The sequence below is a fragment of the Etheostoma cragini genome, chromosome 15 (assembly GCF_013103735.1).
Source record: "Etheostoma cragini isolate CJK2018 chromosome 15, CSU_Ecrag_1.0, whole genome shotgun sequence".
Lineage (NCBI taxonomy): Eukaryota > Metazoa > Chordata > Actinopteri > Perciformes > Percidae > Etheostoma > Etheostoma cragini.
Genome location: NC_048421.1, coordinates 24,059,374 through 24,084,391, shown reverse-complemented (window position 1 = coordinate 24,084,391; position 25,018 = coordinate 24,059,374). Strand labels below are relative to the sequence as shown.

Genomic DNA, 25,018 nt, shown 5'->3' with positions numbered 1-25,018 from the left:
TGCTGTTTTCCCCTCTCATTCCCCAGTGCTCTGCTGTTTTCCCCTCTCATTCCCCGTGCTCTGCTGTTTTCCCCTCTCATTCCCCCTGCTCTGCTGTTTTCCACTTCCCCGTCTTGTTCTCTGGTGCCTCCTCGTTCTCTTGTGTCTCCTGTTTATGCCCGGTATACCAGAATGTTGATGAGATATGACTCTTTGGGCGTGTTAGTTTAAACAGAGATTCATTCTTCTGTACAGAGATTAGTTTTAGTTTAACACCTCGCTTAAAAACCAAAACGTAGCAGTGTAAATGTAGCCTTAAAGACATAGTAGATCTCTGGGTGGTTCTGGAGTGTCTTCTGTTTCTATGATCTCTAAGCTGATTTATGGCTGTTATAATGATATTATTTGGGGAAATGTAAGGTACACTGAATGTAAAAATGTGTGTTTGTGTCATGGTTATTAGATATGACTCAGAGAAGGAGTTTGTTTTTTTTGAAGAATAGCTTATTAGCGGTGTGTCACAGCCACTGCTGCACTTCCAGTTGCTAGTCAGCCCATCTTAAATGGATGCACAGCTAGATGCAAGTAAAAAATCGTATTCATTGATCAGTATCCGCGCAGCAGAATTCTTTTGGTCTAACTGTAATGTTTTTGTCTCCAGAATCCCTGCCCTGAGCCTGGAGCATCTTTCCTCTCTAGAATAACCTTCTGGTGGATCACCAAGTAAGCAAACAATTAATATCCCAGTGCTGGGGAGATTAATTGTAAACTGAAGATGACAACTTTAGGCATGACAGTTCAGACTCCTTACTTACAGATTGGACTATGTACATTTAAGTTACAATATCTTCCTGTCTCATGACATAAAATTAAAATTCACCCTGCCGCCACAGCCATGTCATACCGTTATACAAAAACATCACAATCCTTTTTTTTTTTTTTTTCATTTCCTAAACAATATTGAGGTGGTCAACCAGCTATAAGAGGACATAACAACAAAGTATAACAATTGGTATGTAGATGTCCTCCAGCCAGGACCCTTTTCAAAGCTTGAGAAGTTTGGGGCAGATTGGACCATATACAGTCTATTGTTACCACTGTGCATCACCCCCCCGAACCGGCCACGTCAGACTCCGCCTACCAAGATCCTGGCTCTGTCCCAGGTTTCTTCCTAAAAGGAGTTTTTCCTCGTCACTGTCACACCAGTTACTTGGTCTTGGGGGAATTACTAGAATTGTTGGGTCCTTCTAAATTATAGAGTGTGGTCTAGAAGTGAGTAATAGCATTTTATACATGTTTGTAGCAGGCCAAGTTACATAGTCCAGGAGTACACTGAGCACAACATCACACAAGCATTAATTTTTCTTTTCTTTTGGCCAGACCTGACTGTCCTGTGTTAGCTGTGTCTCTTCTGCCCCTCCAAAGCCTTTGTATTGTATCACGGGGCTTAAATGCCTCTCTCCTCCCTCCCTCCTCGTCTCTACCAGGATGATGGTGACAGGCTACAAACGCCCACTGGAGGACAAGGACCTGTGGTCTTTGAACCTGGAGGACCGCTCCCAGAGAGTGGTTCCTCAGCTGGTGCGCCGCTGGAACACAGAGTGCCAAAAGATCAAGAGGTCAGGAGTTCAGCATAGCAGAGAATGGGACTGCAAGAAAATATACAGACATGTTCAACATTGTTCCCCTGGTGAAACTCCACCTCCAACATGTAGATATCCACCAGATTTGATGTACTTGGAAACAAGGATGTGTTGCTTTCCTTTGGTGCATATAAGTGTGGCTTAAATCTTTTTGCAAGCAAGTTTGGGTCTGAGGTCTCAACAAACCTGTAATAACTCCACCTAAAATCATTTTCACTTTTTATTTATTATTATAATAAGAGTTTGTGTGGATATCTCATCTCGGACTACAAGTTTTGGAGGTCCACCGAGTGGAGAAAAAGGGTCAAATGCATCTCGTATCTACAAAATACTTTGATTTGAGAATATTTGATTGAAGCCGTTTGCCTTTCCTCCCATTCTTTCTTTTCAGGACAGAGCAGAAAACGGTGTACTCCCCCAAGCGGGTCACGCACACTGAGGGCAAAGAGGGCCAAGCTGTTGAAGAGTCTGAAATCTTGATTGTAAAAAAATCCCCAAAAACCAAGGAGCCTTCGCTGTTCTGGGCACTGTGCCTAACCTTTGGGCCCTACTTCCTCATCTCCTGCCTCTATAAGATCATCCAGGACGTCCTCATGTTCGTTGGGCCTGAGATCCTCCGGTGAGAAAGCTCCGTTTTTCTCAAACATAGAGAGCCTTTTAATAGGATGAAGTTGCCTTGTAGCATTATCTGATTCATATCCAATGGAAATAATCATTAATGTATAAAGATAATTAAACACAAGGATCCATGAAGCCAGTTCAACACACCCAGGTTATCTTTTTCTTGTCTGGTTTGACTAACAACTACAGTCACGCTAAGCGGTCACAAGCGGTAAATTAACATAGGGTCCTGGGTCTTCCCCGAGGCCTCGTCCCAGCTGGAGCATCCTTGTCAGATGCCCAAACCACCTCAACTGGCTCTTTTCCATGCAATCGACCCAGATTGTCCCAAAACGAAACAAGATATGCATGAAAAAAGGCCTTTGTTTTTGCGTACAGTAAATCCATCCATTTGCTTTCTTACTGTGTCCTTATTTATAGTGGGCAGAAATAAACGTGTTTCAGCTGTTTGTGTGTAACAAGGATAGTGTGCGCACACTGTGCATAAGCCTAGGAGCATTTTACTAATGCTCTGTTAAAATAACAATGAAATGCTACTCTTTTGACTTTACCAGGGTTTTGTTGGTCAATGGCGCATTCACTTCCCGCTGCCTCAAAATAGCGATACGCCCAGAATGCGCCTGAACACACCGCCCTGCTGGTCTTAAAATAGCAATGTGTCGGGCTATGCGCCGTGCTGCGCCGGGTGCAAAATAGGGCCCTCAGTCTTTCAGCTGCAACCCCAGTGTGATTGAGGGACAATAATCATAAAAACATAATTCACAGCAGTGAGCAGGTTTACTTTCATATCTTAGTACTAAGTAGTTCTTCAATCAGTTGTACGATATCCGTATTCAAAAAACACGATAAGACAGCACGTTTCTCTGGCAATATATGGCCTAAGAATGGAAAAGAGTCTATCCTTTCATTTAGCACTGTGGAACCCAGTCTAAACTAGTCTCATTGGTCAGTGATTCCCAACCAGGGCTGTGTGGACAAGCAAAAGCTGCACCAATATGAATGCCAGATCTAATGAGAGCCAAGAATGTGACTTTTGACCATCAATTTTGTTTTTAAATGCCTTCTGGACAGTGTTGACATGACTGCGGAGTACCTCTGAAGCAGGTTCACTCTCTTAACGGTGTATACCGTGTTGCTAGGGTTTCCTGGTTGAATGACACGTTGCCTCGGAAACCATCAGCGGCTTTGAGATATGTTTTCTCTGGTTTATTGGTTGTGTCCCAGGTGATACCCAACCAGCAGAGACGTGTCTGTAAAGTTGTGGTAATAAAAAATGCAGAGACTTTGCACACACAAAGACAGGGCCTTTTTAAAAGAGACAAAGACATTTTTGTCAGCTATTGTAGTTACTAGATACACAGACTTTAAGCACAGAATCAGCACGGTTCTCCATTTACCTGCCAAATGGCTCAGAATCTTCCTGAAAGGGTTGTGCAGAGCAGGTTGTGATGGTGGCTTAGTTTAATTCGTCCTCTAATGCTGACTCTCCTCATTGGCTCCTGTCCAGGCTGCTGATCTGCTTCGTCAATGACTCCAGCGCCCCCTCCTGGCAGGGCTACTTCTACACCGCTCTACTCTTCATATGTACCTGTGTGCAGTCGCTCATCCTCCAGAAGTACTTCCACGTGTGCTTTGTCTCAGGGATGCGTCTGCGCACTGCCATCATCGGAGCGGTCTACAGGAAGGTACGGGCCATTTAAATGCTACTTCAAAGTCATTTTCAAATTTCTTTCTCTGCTTATGACTATGGAAACAAAGGAATGGCAAGCAATAAACTGGATAAGTCCAGTTACTGCTACTCTTGCCTCTGTTTTCACTCGCGTTGGTCTGAATAAGTTGTTAAATTTGTCGCTAGGTCCCTTTTTTAAAATAAAGTCGTTAAGAGGGACTGAAATATCACCTAGTTTACAACGCTGTCCACAACGTTTCTGCTGCAGCTTTCTGATTTCCAAAACGGAGTGGCCCGAGGCCCAAAATCACAGAACGCACGTTAATCGGGCATCCAAAGAATTAGTGGGGTTAAAAGGAATTTGCGTCAACTCATTATCATCATGTTCATTTTTACAGCCCTTTACTTTGCTGATTTGGCCCTCATGGTATTTTGAATAAAACATTGTACAGTAACGTTGAACCTCCTTCTATGAATGGCCTGACTATTGTCCTGGTCAGGTGTTTGCATAGCCTGACCAGCCAGACCCACGTTAAAATGTTGGGTTTGGGAACTCTCCATTGGCTGGGCTCAATCCGAGGGGCGGGATAAACGGTTGTCTTTTAAATTCCCTCTAAGATAGGGCTTCAGCCAACCAGAGCAACATTGGTTGATAGATTCAACTTTAAACTCTGAACACATCTTTTTTTCTTTAAGAGTGACTTCAGAGCTTAACTCCAAGTCTTCAGAGTTGCGGCCAAAGACTGTTCTCCAGCAGCAGCAGTCATCTTTTTTGTTTTCGAGTAGCAGGGAGTTCACGCAGAACCGTTGGAACTGTGCCACCCATGCGTTAAGCCCGCCCGCCGACTCTACACACCATGTGATTGGCCTGACCAGAATTTGGTTTTTCCAGCTCTCAAGCCAACGGAGAGTTGCTAGACTGACCCTAGCTGCAGATCACATTTGCTGCTGCAAGGCTGCGTCTAGAGTTTTAGGCTATTGTGTGCATGCTGTGAATTCCCAGTTGGACTCTAACCTTTTGTAGGGACCTTTCCCTCCCTGAATCTGCTCCCTCAGGCCTTGGTTATAAGCAGCGCAGCGCGCCGCACCTCCACAGTGGGAGAGATTGTCAACCTGATGTCAGTGGACGCCCAGCGCTTCATGGACCTCATCACCTACATCAACATGATCTGGTCGGCCCCTCTGCAGGTGGTGCTGGCCCTCTACTTCCTCTGGCAGGTAGGGTTACAGAGCAACAATAGAGCTCACTATCATAACCAACAGCTGCCCCATGATGAGGGAGACTTCCATCAGCAGATTCTGGGCTAGGAAAAACACTGCAGTAACGGGGCATTTTGAAATGCCTCCGGTCATATGTCATATCAATATATGCCTGATATAGTGCTTATGTTAATCATAAATGCTTCTCAATGTGTTTCATTGTTTTTTTTTAAATCTGTTGCTGTGCAGAACCTGGGTCCGTCCGTGTTGGCTGGAGTGGCAGTGATGGTTCTGATGGTTCCTGTTAATGCTGTCATCGCCATGAAAACCAAAACTTACCAGGTGGGACTTCTCCACACACTAGGGCAGTAACAAATAGGGGCGTTAAGTAGTCATCAACCCTCCAAAAATTGAATATTTGGGGGAGATTTATGGATGTTATTTGTTGCATCAACATTGGAATGAAACTCAACATAGATTATTAAAGGTGCGCTATGAGTTCCTGCATGGTCACTTCTGTTGACGTTCCAAGTAAATTTCAAACAAAACAGAGCAAGCCTGCACTTCCCTCCATGTTTCGGTAACTGGCAGGACTAATTGACTAACTGTCACTAACCTCCAACCCCCTCCTTCAACCATCTTGTCTGGGATTGGCTGGAGTGGTTTGTTGTAATTTGGTGCACAGCCTGTGCCTCTAGTGTTTGACGTCTCCGGAGACTGGGCTGTTCTACACACATACAGACCCTACTCAACCAAGATGCTAGCACCGAGGATGCACAGCAAACCTTGTGTCAGTTTGGAGCATTGTGTACTTATTTGTTTGTTTTTAAATCTGTTGTGCACGTGTGTTGAGCAGGTGGCTCAGATGAAGAGCAAAGACAACCGCATCAAGCTGATGAATGAGATGCTGAATGGCATCAAGGTGCTGAAGCTGTACGCCTGGGAGCTGGCCTTCAAGGACAAGGTGTCGGAAATCCGTGAGAGTGAGCTGCGGGTCCTGAAGAAGGCCGCCTACCTGGGGGCAGTGTCCACCTTCACCTGGATCTGTGCACCGTTCCTGGTCAGTCCAACACAGCATCATGTAGTTCAGCTAGTCCAGACAGCCAAGCCAACACCAGCAGCCATACACACAGGACAACATGATGGAATCACTAGATCCAATCCAACTTTATTCATAGCACAGGTCAAGCCAAAGTGCTGCACAGACCCCCTCGGGTCTTCAGTCTCGTCTTTGGGTCGCAAATGTCACAGAGTGTCTACAATTCAAAACAAACTGCACGTCAATTGAAGGGGAAATGATCCTGATCTCTTTCTGTGTCTCTTATGTCTCACTGCTGACTCACTGCACAGGTTGCCCTGTCCACGTTCTCAGTGTTCGTGCTGATCGACGAGCGTAACGTGCTGGATGCCCAGAAGGCCTTTGTGTCACTGGCACTCTTCAACATCCTACGCTTTCCTCTCAACATGCTGCCAATGGTCATCAGTAGCATGGTGCAGGTTGGTGTGCTCGGCACTCACCCACGCTCAGCTGTCTCCCTGGTTCCACTGTCTAGCATTGTCTTTATGTTTGATTTTTAATCTGAGGTGTAGAGAAGTCCAGTGTTTGACTTCAGTCATACAATTCAACTGTCAGGATAAAATAAAAAAAATAGCCATCATTGGGATGCTTGGCTTTTCAACACACAGAGGACTCCCCAACCCAGTGCACGACCAGATTGTTTTAAAGGGCCAGTTCACCTCAATTACAAGACAAAAAACAAGAGAGTTTTATTTAATTTGATCCTTAATTGTGAAGCGCTTTGTGACGTCTGTTTTGAATATGAGCCCCATAGATTTCTCATTGATCATCCCTCTCATAAGGATTACAAAAATGTTCCGGCGCTGCTGTTCTGTTGGAGAACCTTGGCAGACGAGTTTTTACATCTGGCCGCTGGTCTTTTCCTCCCTCTGTGTCCATCTTCAGGCCAGTGTTTCCTTAAAGAGGCTCAGAGTGTTTCTTTCCCACGAGGAGCTGCAGGAAGACAGTGTCGAGCACAAAGCACTAGCAGGCTGTAAGTTCTTATGCCCTCCTCACTCTCTTTTTCCCAGTGTGTTGTGTAGATCCTCTTTCATAGATAGATGGATAGATAGATAGATAGATAGACTTTATTAATCCCAAGTTGGAAAATTACTCTGTTACAAGCAGCAAGTTATAGGGACATACACACATACTATAAGATAATAAGATAAAAGATGAAAATACCAGTAGAACTACTGAAGAAAGAAATACTTAAAGGAATGAAGAGAATGTCCATAAACATGTCTAGAATAAAATATACAACCTACATATATAGTATATATATATTTACACACCCCTATCTGAATAATAGGGGTGTGCAACACCACACACACACACTTCAATTTAAACTGCAGTTATAGAAGGATGGCTTGTTTATAAACTTTGCTGTTTATATCATATTTTCTATCTTCAGTGAGCTTTTAGCTCTGACTTGATTTAGAGCCCTATGGCTTCTGTCTTATCGCTTTTTTAAATTCTTAATTTCACAGTTCAAATTTGTATCACTGAAACTATTGGGTTCTAATGACGTGGAAGAAAGATCCATTGTGGGGTGGAGAAAGTGGTCAGGGTTATCCATGATGGACAATGAATGTACAGTATATGGTATGGAATGTCCCTCTTTTCTCTTTTTCCCAGCCACACACAGTATCTCCATAGTGGATGGAGTTTTCAGCTGGTCCAGAGCTGAACCCCCAGCACTCAGCGGGTACGTGTCATCTTTCCTCACGAGACATCACTGCGTAACTGTTAGAGATTGACATTAGTGCTTTGCGATACTGATTCTGATACCTGAATTTGCGTCTCGGCCAACATTGAATACTGACCTGATACCAGTGTGTCATATATGTTATTATGTTTTAACAGCTGTATACTACTATCCATATGTATAGATGTAATATGATTATTGTGTTGACCTGGCACAGCTTAAACTTTCTGTAATACATGAACAAACAAAAAAATGAACGCCAACTTTCTTTTATCATAATGGAAAAATAACCTAAATTAACTACTTTTAATGGATTGTTTTCAAGGCTAAATTACGTGGTATCAGATCGGTGCAAAAAATCACCGAAACCTACATTTGAGTTAAAAGATCTCTAGATCTTAAAACACCACTCCTGAGCCATCTGTAAAACAGAAAGAGTTGCTATTGTTCCTCTTGTCCATCCCGACATTCCTTCCTAAAGAAGTCGAAATGCAAGTTTACAGCGTAACTATTTATAAATGTACAAACAACTTAGATTGGTTTAAAGGAAGTCATTATTACATGTCATATTCTGTATTAAGTGTAAAACGGTTGTGTGGCACCTGGCAGTGAGTGGAGTTGCGTGTCCCCATGTGTCTGCAGGCTGAATGTGTGCATCCCAGAAGGCTCTCTGGTGGCCGTGGTGGGACACGTGGGCTCGGGAAAGTCCTCGCTGCTCTCCGCCCTGCTCGGAGAGATGGACAAACTGGAAGGAAGCGTGGCTATCAAGGTGGCTGATCTCACACTCACACTCACACTCACACACACACACACACACACACACACACACACACACACACACAGGGAGTCTAATAATTTGAGATGTACAAGGGCCTAAAGCAGCACAGGTCCTGGACAACTAGTATTCCATCACAGTTCTTCTTTATAAGGAGCTCTGTATAGAGCTCAAAATTATGGTTCTGGAAGTAAAAATCACATAGATTTTTTCCATAAGGATTTAGATAATTTGCTATAAAGTCTAAACCAGAGTCTTCAGTGTTTTTTAAGCCAAGGACCCCAAACTGAAAGAGAGATGGCTCCCTATATATATATATATATATATATATATATATATATATATATATATATATGCATAGAATACTAAGCTATTAAAATATTTCTTGTCATGATTTTATAGATCATGTAGCAAAGTGAAGTGTATCTGTGGATGGCAACCTTACCTTTAGGCCACTTAGTCTATCATGTTTGTTTTTTTCACAAATAGACTGATTTATATTTGCTAATAATATGTTGGATGCATGTTCAGACACACCAAAGGGCTCTGAGGACTTTAAAACAGAGGGGTTCTTCCTCTTCTTTGTCTGACTGCTTTTCATCAGCTGCAGAATGCCAGTGGACATTTACGCGTGTGTGCTGTTGTATGTCACCCTGCAGGGTTCGGTGGCCTACGTTTCCCAGCAGGCCTGGATCCAGAACTCCACCCTGAAAGACAACATCATGTTTGGTCAGGAGAGGAAGGAGGCCTGGTACCAGCGTGTGGTGGAGGCCTGTGCCCTGAAGCCGGACCTGGAGATCCTTCCTGCTGGAGACGAGACGGAGATCGGAGAGAAGGTATCCTTTCAGGATCACACACACATCTGTCTTACCTGCAGAGGGGCACACGTGCTATGTGCCTGCTATGTGTATCCAATGATGCTTTTAACACAATAACACAGTGGGCTTTCTGATGCTTATGGCCATTTTCTCAAAGCTTGGGGGGTCACAGGCACTACAGACCCCTACAGACTCCGGTTATTAATATAAGTGTCTGACAACATTATAGGAAGGATCCCTTCAGAGATGGACCTTTCTGTTTAACCAGAAACAGCTCTGAGATCGCTAGTGCTAAAGCCACCAGACAACAAAGATGTGTGTGTGTGTGTGTGTGTGTGTGTGTGTGTGTGTGTGTGTGTGTGTGTGTGTGTGTGTGTGTGTGTGTGTGTGTGTGTGTGTGTGTGTGTGTGTGTGTGTGTGTGTGTGTGTGTGTGTGTGTGTGTGTGTGTGTGTGTGTGTGTGTGTGTGTGTGTGTGTGTGTGTGTGTGTGTGTGTGTGTGTGTGTGTGTGTGTGTGTGTGTGTGTGTGTGTGTGTGGTGAAGATGAACTGCTACCTCCTCTGTCAGCTCTAGACACTGAAAAGAAATAAGAGGACACTTAGACACTTAAAAACTTACACTTAAAACACTTAAAAAAACATACATAGACACAAAACAAGGCACAACAGTCTTTAAGTAACATGGTACCTTTGCCTTGTTTCTCTCTGTGTCTGTCCTCTCTGTCCAGGGAGTGAATCTGTCTGGCGGTCAGAAGCAGAGGGTGAGCCTGGCCAGGGCGGTCTATTGTGACCGCGCTGTATACCTGCTGGATGACCCGCTGTCTGCCGTTGACGCTCATGTAGGAAAACATATCTTTGATAAAGTCATCGGCCCTCAGGGCTTGCTGAAGGAAAAGGTGTGTATGATCTCAAGCCTATCCCTCCCGATGCACCTTAACAGCTCCTATTTTCACTTTGCTGCTTCTTGCTGATTATTCACACTGATTAATGTTGTAGTAATATGCAGATATAGTATGAGCATAGACATGTGAAACAACACCATGTGAAATGGTCTGCAAAATGAAAACTCAACTTATAACCTACAGGAAGCACAGAGAACCAAATGTTCCCAGAGAAAAATATGGATGTCTGCAATATGACATGTAATAACAAAATGCTATGTAATACCAACATTTATAGAAGTTTATCTCATTATCATCCAACATCAGAGGAAATGGAAGTGTTAGGATGAAGACCTCCTGGTTAAATGTTTATAACCACAGCCTGGTTGAGGCTCAAGCCAGATTCCAGATAATAAGAACAATAATTATAGTCTAATGTAGACCCCTGTGCTGGACTGTTTTCTTAATCCCGCACCTGGTGGATTTCAGACCGTTACCGCCCCTTCCTGCAGCGTGAACAGTATATTGATTGTCAGTAGATTGACAATTGTGCCAGAGCATTTTTTTCTCCCGTTTCGAAATGCTGTGTCGACTAGCCAGACCTTCCTCCACGGCGCTGTGTAAGAAGGTCTGGCGATGTAAGACTAGGTTGTTGATATCTGTGTATGGTAATACAGTTTTGAAGGTTTTTAAATGATTTTGTTAACGCTGGCATGGAACATGATACAGTAATAATTTACTGAAATTAAAATGGTACAGGAATGCCCTTTTTACACACTTGCATGTTAAAACTGGATGTGTGCAGACTCGTGTGCTGGTGACCCATGGGCTGAGCTACCTGCCCCAGGCCGACCTGATCCTGGTCCTGGTGGAGGGCCAGATCACAGAGATGGGCTCCTACCAGGATCTCATGGCCACCCAGAGAGCCTTCGCCGAGTTTATGCAGACATACGCTGCGGTCGAGCACGCTGATGACAACGGTGAGGCAGGCACAGTGCACTTTCCACTGACATTCATATTGGGACTGTACATTTAAATATAGAGCATTTCTTTTTATGTACGTTTGTATTAACAAAGTTAGGTTTTTCATTGCAATGCTTGAATGAGGAAATGTACTCCATGAACATTAAGAATGTTTTGCATCTTTGTTCGCTGCAGTGGATTGAGATAATGTTTAAGGATCAGTCATGTTATCATATTTTTTGTTTCCTTCCTATATGTAGAACCTGTGCCAAAGAGTGGAACCAAAGGAATAGAGAACGGCAGTGCAACTGTTGTTGGGTGAGTAAAACTGAACAGCAATGGAGCTATCTATCTATCTATCTATCTATCTATCTTTCTATCTTTCCATCTCTCTCTCTCTCTTTCTCTCTCTCTCTCTCTCTCTCTCTCTCTCTCTATCTGGAGAGGCTAAAATAGCAACAAAAACACAAAACCTTCCCCCATTTCGGGTCCCCCCCACCCCACTCTTTACCTGGGTACAGTCCCTCAGTGTGTTATAGACAGTATATCTTAGGCATAGAGAATAGGCATAGAGAAATATATCAGACTTTGGATGAAGACACAATACCTGTTAGGGGGGGGAATTCATTTTTTGTTTGGCTCTGCACATTAAATTTGTGAACGATTAGTATTTTACAGAATGAGCCTCCTGCAAGACATTGTCATAATGTGACAGTGTAATAATGCTCGTATACACTCAACCCTGTTATGCACAATCAAGTTTTAGACGTTTCTTTCAGGAGAACCTTTTCTTTCAGGATATGCACGCTACAGTGATGCAACATGAATGTGTAAACTGTTATAAATATAAAGACAGAAGGAAAGACTAAACGGACATTAAATCTCACAAAACTGTATTGATATCACACAAAAAATAAGGAATATGACTTTTGGCTTTTTAAAGTTGTTCTTCCAAGTCTTGGTAATCAGGGGAAACAAAAAAACTGTAACTAACAAAAGTTTAAAACTATTTTGTAATTTTCCCAGAAAAGTCCATACGCTTTTATCCCAAAAGGTTAATTGTGTCATCTTCAATGCATCACCTGCTTCTTTGCCCCATGTGTAAGCAGCAGTCCGGGTGTCAGCAGTGTGTCCAAACCGTCCCAGACGGCTGAGGACAACAAGGTGCTGAGCAAGAAAGCCAAGGACCCCGAGGTGGGCAAGCTGACGGAGGCTGATAAGGCCAGCACTGGACAGGTAGGCAGAGGCTTGACATGCTCAGCCACATCCCAGCAGCCAATCAGCACGCGGCATGCTTCTACCAAGATCTAATAATGTTTGTGATTGGCTGTATAACGTTACACGTCAAAGAGACCCACAGGAAAAACTCTACGTTACACAGAGACGCGGCTCGCGTTGTCGGAGCTGCAACATAAACAAATGGATTTGTGCCGTAATGTTGCAATTTCTTTTATGAATTTGAATAAAAGGCAAGGTATTGGGACCGGCATGGAACAATTTTAAACGCTACCCAGCCCTAATCCCCGCTGTTCTTCCCAGGTCAAGCTGTCTGTGTTCTGGGCGTATCTGAAAGCCATCGGAGCGCTTCTGTCCTGCATCAGTCTGCTGCTGTTCCTCGCCCATCACCTGGCCTCGCTCTTCTCCAACTACTGGCTGAGCCTGTGGACCGACGACCCCGTGGTCAACGGCACTCAGCCCGACAGAATGATGAGACTCGGGGTGTACGGAGCTCTCGGCCTGTCCCAGGGTAAGAGGGGGATGCATATTTGTGCATCTTGAAATAGCTGCATTTGTAACTATTTCAACTGAAATGTATGGGGATGGCACAGTGGTTTATGACACATGCCTTTGGCGTGGGAGACCTGGGTTCGATTCCCATTGCAGTACAGCAGCAAAGTGTCCCTGAGCAAGAGTCAAGCATTACCACTGTATCAATTTGGAGACTTGCCAAAATGAAGCCACACCTAATGAAGTCTACAGCTACATTTATAAAAACACGAGGTGCTGTGAAGTACGTTCGGCTACGTTTCCAGCTAACAGCAGCACACTTTTTGGGGTTTCCTTTCGCGCTACGTAGCTACGACTGGCTGCTTCTGGATTTTGTGTTTTGACCGTTTGGGAGCTCCTCCTCGGCTTGTTTGCCATGTTTTCAGGGGTGACTTTTAGCCGTGTCATCCCAATTCATACCTATACAACCATTTGTTGAATAAATTGTTCATAGAGCACAACATTACTTCTTCAAGAGCACAGCGTTCTTCATAGATCTAGCTTTTTTATTTTGCTCTCAACAGGCATCAAAATATAATGTCAAAGTGTTCTTCCAGGGTCTCAAGGTCCACTCACCATGGTCCCAACACTGCAGCATGTTCAAATGATCTTACCCAGGTCTCTGCTGTGTTGTAGGTGTGGCAGTCTTTGGCTACTCCCTTTCCACGTCCATTGGGGGCATCCTGGCGTCCCGCTGCCTCCACCAGTCCATGCTGTATGACGTCCTCCGCTCACCCATGTCCTTTTTTGAGCGAACCCCCAGCGGTAACCTGGTCAACCGCTTTGCCAAGGAGATGGACACCATTGACTCCGTGATCCCCAGCATTATTAAGATGCTCATGGGCTCGATGTTAAACGTGTTGGGTTCTTGTGTTATCATCCTGATCGCAACACCGCTCTTAGCTATCATCATTCCTGTTCTCGGCCTGCTTTACTTTTATGTGCAGGTTAGTTGGAAATCTTTGGATGGTCAACCTTCTTTTCGTACATGTTGGTCCCAGAAACCTGGGGGGCCATGTGTAAAAAGGTCTTCGATAAGGATGTACACATCCTTTAAAAAAGACAGTGAAACTTTAAAAAAGTTTCACTGTCCTACCACTTCCGGCTGCACTGTGTAGTGCTGCTCATAAGTTTGCATACATTTGCTAAAGTAAATTTAAAATCATCTTTTGGAAATTGATCCAAAGGCCTTAATTAAAAACAATTAGTAAAAATCCAACATCTCTGGACACCAATTTTCTTTTTGAATGAATAATTTATTGTAAATTAATAAATGTTCTTCCTTAAAATACAGGTATCCCCCCCCCCCCCCCCCCTTATGTTAAATTCCCATAGAGGCAGGCAGATGGTTATTATTAAAGGCCAGTTATTTCATGGATCAGGAGCATCCTGATAAAGTTCCCTCGGCCTTTTGAATTAAAATTCCAACAAGCCACTAGGTGGACTTTGCCTGGTGAGGCAGAACCTATGGGTAGCACATAGAAGAAACTGGGCCGGCTTTCTCAATCAGTGACATCACTATTGTAGGAATTTCAAACAGGAATGTGGACGAGTTGAGATCAAACTGCTATCTGTGGGAGAGACGGCTCTGTTTGGAGTGAAATGTTTTAGTTTTTTTGTACTTTATACATCTATTACATACATACGCAAAACTATATAACACACCAAAAGAAGGGGAAAACCCCAAAAGGGGCTCTTTAATTGATGTGACTGAAGTAGTCAGACGTCTCTGTCCTTCCTCTGTCCAGAGGTTTTACGTGGCGTCATCTCGCCAGCTGAAGCGCCTGGAGTCAGTCAGCCGTTCCCCCATCTACACCCACTTCAATGAGACACTGCTGGGCACCTCCGTCATTCGAGCCTTCGGTGAACAGGAGCGCTTCATCCGAGAGAGTGACCAGCGTGTGGACCACAACCAGAAGGCCTACTACCCCAGCATAGTAGCCAACAGGTAAGGGGCTCTTATACCACTCATGTTTAGATTTAAACCGATTCTTAAGAGTTCTTTTGATCACTTCAAATGGTCTTCTTTTGGGCTTTTGTCACTGAATGTGTGTCTGTGCAGGTGGCTGGCTGTTCGCCTGGAGCTGGTAGGGAACTGCATTGTGTCATTTGCTGCTCTGTTTGCGGTCATAGCCAGAGAGAACCTGAGTCCCGGCATCATGGGGCTGTCCATCTCCTATGCCCTTCAGGTAAACCCTCATACTCCAGCTCACATCTTCTTCAGGGGCACACACAAGGTTAAAAACCTGTTCTATAGGATGCTTTGAAATATTACATCGTAAAGTATACATACATCACTCTGTATCTCCTCAACGTGAATCATGACTTTGCATCAACATACCCGCCGACTTTCTTAAGCCATGGGGTGTGTTATCTGTACACATTTTGAACTATCTGTGTGTATGTCTATGCTTATTTTACATTGAGTACTTTTTCTTTTAATACTTTAACTACATTTCCCTGACCATACTTTTACTCAACTAACATTTTCAATGCAGGACTTTTAATTGTATTTTTAATGTGTGGTATTAGTACTTTTACTGAAGTAAAGGATCTGGATATCTGTTCCACTACTGTTTCCCACTAGGCTGTTGATTTTGTGCTGAGGCTTTCAATCTCAGCCACCGATTGGATGAATTTTCATCACATGACCATGCCTCAAAAATCTTGAAGATTTTTCTTCAATCATTACTTACATTTTAGGCCTTTATTGACAGGACAGCTGAAGAAATGAAAGGGGAGAGGGGGGGAATGACCTGCAGTAAAGGGCCGCAGGTCAGAGTCAAACCCGGGCCCGCTGTGTAGAGGAGTACACCTCTATACATGGGCGCCCGCTCTACCATCTGAGCTATCTGGGCGCCCTACCTGGAGAGTTTTATGCATTCTACAGCTACTTGAACATGCTAACTTTTGAAAAAGGACATGTTCAATGCAAGCTTTTTACATTTTGAGGATCCAAAAAAAAAAAATCTTTTTTCAGCTTCTTTCTAGGGTAAGTGGTTTTTCAATGGCAACTTTTAAACAAAGCATGCTTTTTCCAACCTGCCGGTGGCTTTTGGGGTTAGGAGGGTTAAACAGATGCAGTCGATCTGCAATCTAAATTCTATTCACCTCCATTGTATTTGGTGAAATTCTGTTTTTACAACTTGGGAACTGTGATAGTGTGTATATTAGAGTTTTTGTTTAGACTCTTTCCTTGGCTTCCCTGTGTCCCATGTGCAGCTGACCACCTCTCTGACCTGGCTGGTGAGGATGTCGTCTGATGTGGAAACCAACATAGTGGCTGTGGAAAGAGTCAAGGAGTACAGTGACACGGAGAAGGAGGTACACAATAAACCAGAACAATTCCAGCTATTGCATAGTTGTGGTTTTGGAGGGAGGATTTATTTGGCTCCGAACTTCTTCATGGTGCTGGGATGGGACATTTATAATTCAAGCCACAGGATACTGTGGAAACATTCCTATTTTTTCGTATAGATAGTATGAATAGGATACATGCATGATTTACCGTGCATTCAAATGACAGCTAGAAATTGTATAGTGACTTCTCAGCACAGTCCCAACTCCAAGATGATCACATGATCCCGATGATGACCTTAGAGCTGCACACAAAAGCACATTCACATTCTGTACGTCACTATGGAATCTCACAACATGGCACAAACTGTAAAATTACTAGAAAGTTAGTGTAGAATTGTGTTTCTTCCATAGGTATATAATGGAATACATCTGATGTACTGTGTGAAGAATTTAAAGGCATGAAAATGTCCCTTTATATGAGTTTTTTAACATTAATATTCCTTAATATTCCTTAATATTCCATTAATATTCCCCCAGCCTGCCTATGGCCCCCCAGTGGATAGAAATTGTGATAGGTGTAAACTGAGACCTGGGTATCCTGCTCTGCCTTTGAGAAAATGAAAGCTCAGATGGGCCTATCTGGAATCTTGACCTTTATGATGTCATAAGGGGCTTGTATCATGTGGACGCACCGACAGTGTTGTTGTCATTACTTAGAATTCCTCACGGAAAGACTTTTTCTTTTAAGGAAGATTTTAATACAAGAGTTTTACTTGGAAATATTTTTCCGTGTTGTAGTGTTGTGCTTTTACTGAAGTGAAAGCTGATGATACCACTGTTTCTCCACTCTTTCCAGCTCTATATATGATAGAAATAAAGGTGTGGAGAGTGCAGGAGAGGGGTGTGAACTTGTTTAAATGTATCCTCTGTCCTCCAGGCGGAGTGGAAGCACGAGCCCTCCAGCCTCCCCCCGGGGTGGCCCACGGACGGCTGCATCGACATCCGAGGCTTGGGCCTGCGCTACCGCGACGATCTGGATCTCGCCATCCACAACATCACCATCAAAATAAACAAAGGAGAGAAGGTCAGCCTTCACATTACTGCACTGAAGCCAGGGGTCTAGTTACACCAGCCTCTTTGTTTGGGGGGGTGAACCGATGAGGGAGTGGGTGTGGTGGTGTATGTGCCTTCTATCTGTGTTGATGTGTGTCTGTGTACAGTATACAGTATACAGTGTGTGTGTGTGTGTGTGTGTGTGTGTGTGTGTGTGCATAGGAAAATATGTGTACAGTACAGTTTATGTGGATACAGTATGTGTGTGTACAGTCTGTGTATGTGTATACAGTATGTCCGCATAGACAGTATATTTGTGTGTACATTATGTGTGTAAAGTACAGCATATGTGTGTAAAGTGTATTTGTGTAAAGTACAGTGTATGTGTTTAAAGTACAGTATATGTCTGTACATTACATTTGTGTGTAAAGTACAAGATACTATATGTGTGTGTGCAATAACATTGGCTGCTCCATCTACCCATCAGGTGGGGATTGTGGGGCGCACTGGAGCGGGGAAATCCTCCCTGATGCTGGGGCTGTTCCGGATCATCGAGGCAGCTGAGGGCCACATCCTCATTGATGGGGTGGACATTGCTCAGCTGGGCCTCCATGAACTGCGTTCCAGAATCACCATCATACCACAGGTCAGTGCAGGGAGGACGCACAGGGACATGGTGTAGGATGGCATCTGAATGTTTTGCTGGGGATGGACATCAATACCAGCCCCCTGGAAACTGAGAAATGTTGTTAATGCTGCGAGACACTGCACACGTATAGTATGGCCTAGCTTTTTGTATTCTCAGACTGACAGACACAGTTAACTTGTCTCTTGTTTGAGAACTCGGGATGACGTAACAGTTGGTGCCATGATGTGACGCACAGACATACACCCCTCTCCCCTCTCCCCAGGACCCAGTGCTGTTTTCAGGCTCTCTGAGGATGAACCTGGATCCTTTTAACAGCTATTCTGATGAGGGAATATGGAGGGCTCTGGAGTATTCCCATCTCAAGAGCTTTGTGTCCGGCCTGCCAAACAAACTCAACCATGAGTGTAGTGAAGGAGGAGAGAACCTCAGGTATAACTGCTTTACATACTGCTATGCAAACTACAAAATGCTATATATGAATTATGAATGGCAACAATTATCCAGACACTCATTCTCTGCTTGATTAATGCGCCCATATTCTGTTTATTTTCAGGTTCCTAATTGTATTTTGAGGTTGTACCAGAATAGGTTTACATTATTTCATTTTCTAAAAACAACATATTTTTGTTGTACAGCACATTGCTGCAGATCCTGTTTTCACCCTGTGTGTTTAGGTCTCTGTTTTAGCTCCAGAGTGAGACCTCTCACTAGTTTTAGCTTCAGAGTGAGACATCTCCCTAGTTTTAGCTCCAGAGTGAGACATCTCCCTTCTATCCTATCTTTGTTGGGAGCTGCACATGCTCAGTAGCTCGGTAAGATCCATCAGCTAGACAACTCTTTCTCCAGCTTTGGTCAGTCCAAGGCAAGATCAGCTGGGAGACTTCCTCTAGACCAGGGACACTTGTGGAATACCTGTATAACAGGGACAGGAAGTAGTTCTTTTGGAGATTCTGTTCAACTACTGGCTGTTGGAGCACTGTTTTCCCATTGAGAACGAGCTAGCATGCTACGGTTAGCCACCTTGTGTCAGCTAGTGATGCAGAAAGCAGATGAACAGCTCACCCAGAGACTGAAGACAGAAGACATTCAGAAACCGGCTCTCACTCAAAACAGCATGGGTAGTCTTTTCAAAGTTTGTATGCGTGTGGAAGCACCAGAGACACAAAATAACAGCCCAGATCTCAGAAAAAGTGATTTTTAATAATATGGGCACTTTAAGAAAAGAAAGAAAACTGACAGTCAACACTTCCTAATCAGATATTTCTGATGAAGTCACTGAGTAATGCGTTACCAGCTCTGTAGCATTCATTCAGACTCCTGTACACACAGCAAGCTCCCATCAGCATGGACACGTGCTTCCGCAGGTGGACAGCCGAGCCCTCCACAGGTCAGAAACACCCAACTCAGAGAGGACCAGGGGCTGTCTAACCTGACCATGATGACCAGCGAGGACTGGGACCTGAGCCCAGAGCGTGTCTCTGTGTGCTGAGATGCTAACGTCTGTCTGTGTTCTCTCTGCAGTGTGGGTCAGCGCCAGCTGCTGTGCCTGGCCAGAGCTCTGCTGAGGAAGACCAAGGTCCTGGTTCTAGATGAGGCCACAGCAGCCGTGGACATGGAGACAGACAACCTGATCCAGTCCACCATCCGCTCTCAGTTTGAGGACTGCACCGTCCTAACGATAGCTCATCGTTTGAACACCATCATGGACTACACCAGGTACCGTACGCTACACATAAACACATGCCGTTACAGAATGCTTTACTATGTGAATGCCTGTGTATTCAGTCTTGTATAAAGTACTTGAAAGCAATACTTGAGTAAAAGTATAACTATCTTACAAGAAAATTACTTGGGTAGCAGGTAAAGTCACCTTTTAGAATATTACTCTATTTTATCTACTCTATCTTACTCTATTTTTTTAATTATTTTATTGTAGTACGTTCTTATTGTCAAGTGCAAAAGTCATTACATTCTTTTATAGTACTATTTTTTTCTCTGAAACACACTAAAAAATTATAGAGAAGGCTGCGTGCGTTTGTGCGTGCTTGTGTGCGTCCATTCATGTATAAAAACCCTTTTTGCAAGTAACCAGTACCCTAGACACTAAAGGGGAAATGTAAAGAAGTAAAAGTCACATTTCTTTTAGCATATGTAGTGGAGTAAAAGTCACATTTTCCAGATTAGAAAGTACAGATACATGAAAGTTATACTTGTAATGTAGTACAGCAAAGAAGTATTTGTATTTACATTACAACTCTATATGTATTTCTTTGTGTGCCAGTTTACACAGCCACCAGGTCAAGGATTCTGTTCTCTCAGTAGCTCGGCTTTGTCTCTCAAGATAAATAATGGATTTATTTAAATGTCATGTGGAGATGTCAAACATGGGTTATACAACCCTGGGTTCACATGGGGGGGCTGTTCATACAGAGTGAATTTCATCATTTTTCTGGCCCCTCTAGGGTCCTGGTGCTGGACAAGGGAGAGATGGCAGAGTTTGACTCTCCCTCCAACCTCATCGCTCAGAGAGGAGCCTTTTACAAGATGGCCAAGGACGCTGGTCTGGTATAAGGCAGGCGGGGCCTCCCTCTGTTGGTTCAGCTGCTCCTGTGAGCCCCCCCCCCCCAGCTCCTCTGCTCTCCGACGTGGACGTCCCAGTTTCAGACTGAGACGCAGATAAAGTAGGGGAAATGTTAAGATTTTGATTGCGTGATTATGCGAGCAAGTTTGTTGATGAGAACGGGTTTGATTTGATCCACTCCACCATACACAGTCCTCATTTAACCCCCCATGGATGGGGGTCCAGATCAGGTCTATGTACCCCCTGTTTCTTCCCACTCCTTTCACCTTTTACGGCCATTACTGCCATGGACCAGGGGGTGTTGGGTCCTATCAAAGGACATATTGAACATAGATTTAATTTGACACAGATTAGTACCTGTGCTCGATCAAGGCGGGGGGGTTTCACTTCTCCACAGACAGCAGTCCGTGCAGTCTGTCTCAGATACAGTTCACTTCTGGTTGTGGTAACCAGCGCCGAGGTCATTAGTAGGGCTGCACGATGCACGCAATATCTAATAGCGATTATTTTTGACCGATATTGCAATATTATTAATGATATTGGAGGGAATGATCGTGTTTTTTGTGTGTCATTATTTCCATTTTCATTGAAAATGATTATAGTGTGATTTTTGTACCAAACAAAGATGTTTTTCTTTAGTCTGTAGGATCTGATTTGTAGGCCAGGACGTCTCTGCAGCACCGCAACACTTCATTCAGAATGGTTTGACACATATTTTGCCATTACCAAATATCCCCCCCGGCGATTTGGATTTTGTTCTAGTCCGAATTGCGATTTCAAATTTGCAATTAATTGTGCAGCCAAAGTCAGGAGGGGACAGAAAGGCGGTGTTCCTGTATAAACAAACCATTTTGTGCCAAAGACCGCCCTAAACTAGATTTGGGATGCTGCTAACGTTGACGGCGCATTCACATGGACGTATGGATGTTGTTATTGTCCAAACAGAGTAGGAAGCTCAACAGTTGCTTTGTCCCAATTCCATACTACATAATAACTGTATACAGTACACTCTGTATACTGATCTTTTGTGGGTAAGCTATAATTTACAGTTAGTATTCAAGAAATCAACATACTTCCCAGGAAAATATACAATCTGTGGTCTGCACTCAATTAAATGGATTAGGCTCGCATCGCACTATTGTCTATTTTCTTTATCAAATGAGAAATTAAATTAATTCTGCAAGCAGCGATGTGGATTTCCTAACCCTATGACTAGCTACAACCGCCGGTGTTATGGTGAAACGTGCAAATAGCCGGCCTCGCCACGGCAACATCGTTCCATGAGAATCCGAAGGCTTTGCAATTTGGCACCGCAAAAGTCTTGACATGCTGCTGGCCCAATTTAAGGAAGATCTGTGGAGTCCCCTAGGAGGAATTTTAAAATGTTTCATACCAGTAAAGAGCCTAAAATTCCATGTTTGTCACATGACCTATTACATCATCGCTCGAAATGTCCAAATTTCGCAATTTAAGGTCAAATCAGTCGGACGATTACGCCAACCAAAAATGAAACTAAGAGCAATATGTGTAACCGATTTTGTGAATATGGAAGGAACTATAAATCAAGGCCCTCCGCGATTGGAGTGCGCTAAACACGCATGGACCAAATCTTAAATAAAGTCTTGCTATGCTCGCAGGTTTTGTTGTGTACGCCAACTTCCTTGAGTCTACGAGGATATTAAATCATCCAAAATGTAGCCGAGGGCTAAAACTAATAAGGGGGTGCTAGAACATGGCCGCAAAATTCTGAGTTTTATGCATCCTAAAGTCTTCAAACGTGTGCGTAAAATAAAAAAATGTACGCAATAATATTCAAGATTCCTGACTTCCTGTCAGGCGGGGAGGGGAAAAGTCTTAAAGAGCCCCTATTGTGTTTTTTGTTTTTGGTTATTCGCCTTCTTTTAGTGTGTTATATAGTTTTGTGTGTGTACATAATAGAAGTATAAAGTACCAAAATAAACCATTTCACGCCAAACGGAGCTGTCTCTCGCACAGACAGCAGTTTGTTGTTAACTCGCCCACCTCCCTGTTTGAAAGTCCTCCTTAGTGATGTCACTGACTGAGAAAGCCGGCCCAGTTTCTCATCTGTGCTGCCCATAGGTGCTGCCTGACCAGGCACAGTCCACATAGTGGCTTATTTCAATTTGGTAGACCTATCATAACAGAGTGGGCCAGCTGACCAATCAGAGCAGACCGGGCTCTTCAGGAGGGCGGGTCAAACGCTCAGACACAGGGCTCTATTGCACAGCTTAAGGTGCTTGGCGCAGGTGCGTTTAGGTCATGGACAAATCCGCTTTTGCTAGTTTAATGGCGGACAACAGGGTCCGGTTACTAATTACTAAAACATCAATGTGCATTATAACAAAAATATGGTGTTTTTTGAAAAAGAAACCATGGAAATATATTCTGGTACAACCCCAAAATACATTCATGAACCTTAAAATGAGCAGTATATGGCACTTTAACGATGTGGCCGCTGGACGGGAAATTGAAAAGGACGGGAAAGGGAAAGTGCGCCGGTCTTAAACTACCAAAGACACTTGCGTCGGGCTTTGGTCTGCGCCGGCTCTTTAAGATGAAAGCAATGCTTCCACTTAATTTTGTCAACATCAAATTAATTTGATCCCAACCTCTTCACAAAAACATTAGGTTCCTCACACTTTCATGCTCGGGCCCCCAATATCCCCAAGCCTATCTGTATAGCAGGTGTCCTAGAGGACAGCAAAGTGGACTCCAATCCATTGTTAATTAGTAGACAGTATGGAACTGGGACACAGCTAAAGCAAAGCTAGCTGATACTATATAGGGCACTCAGTGTAGAATAAGATCATTAGAAGTGATTCTTCTGAGAGGGGAGTGTCATCAGCAAGATGGGAATGTGTTAGGAGCAGCTGGTTGGTCGGAAACATCGGTCAGACTGATGATGTCACCGGCCCAGGCAGTGATGGTCTCTAACATTGAACATCAACACATACATCAGTACAAAACTGCAAACGCACAAACTCTGGGAATCTGTTGGATAGATTCCCCTTGACTGTTACTTTACATGCAGCACTGACTCTTTATTTATTATGTGTTCCTGCAAGCTGCTGGTTAGGTTCCAGTTCTACGCGTGTAATAAATCAGCTGTTTTGATTATACAAAACCACTATTGTTCTGAGTTTTTTAGTTTTTTTCTTTCATGTGAACTCTAATGAGGTCACTTATTGAATTGAATGTACACAAAATGGATGTTATAATCTTTTCATTTTGTCTTTGTATGTACACATTGCTTTTAAATTGTTTTAACAGCTGACATGACCTGACCTGTGACGTTGTGAAGCACTTTGAGTTTGTTCTGTAAAAGGTACTATATCAAATAAAACTCATTCTTCCTAGCATTGTTGTTATCAATACCTGCTTCAAACAAATGGATGAATACCAACACTCGAAAAGAACTTTGGAAAAGGTGACAAATAAGTCCGAAAAAGCTTCAAAAACAATGGAAAAAGTGGCGAACGTCAAAAAAAAGTGGCGAGAAAAAACATCGGGGAAAGTGACAAAAGTGGTAAATTAAATTCTGAAGCAAAAAAACAAAAATGTACATCTAACAATGTACAGTACGTCACCAGAAAAATATATCAATATAAGCGGGTAAGTGACTTTATGTACTAATTACTAATTACATATTTTCCCCTAGCATTTTACGTAACTATCTTGCAACACACTGGGACATTCTAGACATGTAAAGTCATTTTTTATCTTAAAACATATGTTCAATCCAAGGCACAAGTCAGACCAGAAAATAGTTTATCTTTCCCCATTAACCACAGTTGATTTTTATTTATTTTTTTAAAGATAGGTCCCATTGAGGCAAAAGAAAGGGGCGGGACCTCGTCTCTCTATATGAACGTAAATGTGCTGTATTTATATTTATATTTACTTTACTATTTATTTAGAACGTGTAGATATCCTCAGGACAGGACTGTTATAATGCACGTGAACTATGAATGCACATTGGACAATCTAAAGTCAAGGAACAACCGCTTCCTGTGTTTATGGTAAAAATTGCCCGCCTCACCACGGCAACCTCATTCCACAAGAACAGGTTTTGCAATTTGGCATCCTGGAAGTCTTGGCATGCTGCCAACCCAATTTAAGAAAGATCAGCTGAGTCCTCTAGGAGGGTTTTAAGGGCCTAAAATGACATGACCTATGACCTCATTGTTGCGGCTAACGATTATTCATTCGCAATTTACAGTCACAGTAGTCAGTGGATTAAACCAACCAAATATGAATCATATCCAATGAACCCTCCATCGGGAGATGGGCTGACAAAACAAAATAGATTAAAAATGGCCGACTTCTGGTTGAGTG

At 43.3% G+C, this 25,018-nt stretch overlaps 1 protein-coding gene and 1 long non-coding RNA gene across 2 annotated transcripts in view; one reads left to right on the top strand and one right to left on the bottom strand.

Moving 5' to 3' along the window:
* The window catches only part of abcc1 (ATP-binding cassette, sub-family C (CFTR/MRP), member 1), a 26,472-nt gene extending 5,336 nt beyond the window's left edge, over positions 1-21,136 (top strand). The window contains exons 6-31 of the mRNA XM_034894163.1: positions 641-702; positions 1,467-1,598; positions 2,014-2,241; positions 3,751-3,928; positions 4,969-5,130; positions 5,362-5,454; positions 5,969-6,172; positions 6,463-6,609; positions 7,076-7,163; positions 7,808-7,877; positions 8,520-8,646; positions 9,312-9,488; positions 10,197-10,364; positions 11,155-11,329; positions 11,573-11,630; positions 12,422-12,548; positions 12,852-13,059; positions 13,716-14,026; positions 14,828-15,027; positions 15,142-15,268; positions 16,302-16,403; positions 17,317-17,463; positions 17,920-18,078; positions 18,344-18,510; positions 19,603-19,797; positions 20,544-21,136. Coding sequence (XP_034750054.1) covers positions 641-702; positions 1,467-1,598; positions 2,014-2,241; positions 3,751-3,928; positions 4,969-5,130; positions 5,362-5,454; positions 5,969-6,172; positions 6,463-6,609; positions 7,076-7,163; positions 7,808-7,877; positions 8,520-8,646; positions 9,312-9,488; positions 10,197-10,364; positions 11,155-11,329; positions 11,573-11,630; positions 12,422-12,548; positions 12,852-13,059; positions 13,716-14,026; positions 14,828-15,027; positions 15,142-15,268; positions 16,302-16,403; positions 17,317-17,463; positions 17,920-18,078; positions 18,344-18,510; positions 19,603-19,797; positions 20,544-20,652 — 3,921 coding nt within the window. The 3' untranslated portion in view covers positions 20,653-21,136. The remainder of the gene's footprint in view (positions 1-640; positions 703-1,466; positions 1,599-2,013; positions 2,242-3,750; positions 3,929-4,968; positions 5,131-5,361; positions 5,455-5,968; positions 6,173-6,462; positions 6,610-7,075; positions 7,164-7,807; positions 7,878-8,519; positions 8,647-9,311; positions 9,489-10,196; positions 10,365-11,154; positions 11,330-11,572; positions 11,631-12,421; positions 12,549-12,851; positions 13,060-13,715; positions 14,027-14,827; positions 15,028-15,141; positions 15,269-16,301; positions 16,404-17,316; positions 17,464-17,919; positions 18,079-18,343; positions 18,511-19,602; positions 19,798-20,543) is intronic.
* On the bottom strand, positions 5,689-10,802 carry LOC117958014. Its single transcript, XR_004659639.1, has 3 exons — positions 10,793-10,802; positions 10,541-10,547; positions 5,689-5,820 (listed from the first exon to the last, which is right to left on the bottom strand). It is a non-coding gene; the product is annotated as an uncharacterized LOC117958014 (long non-coding RNA).
* Positions 21,137-25,018: the final 3,882 nt, after the last annotated feature.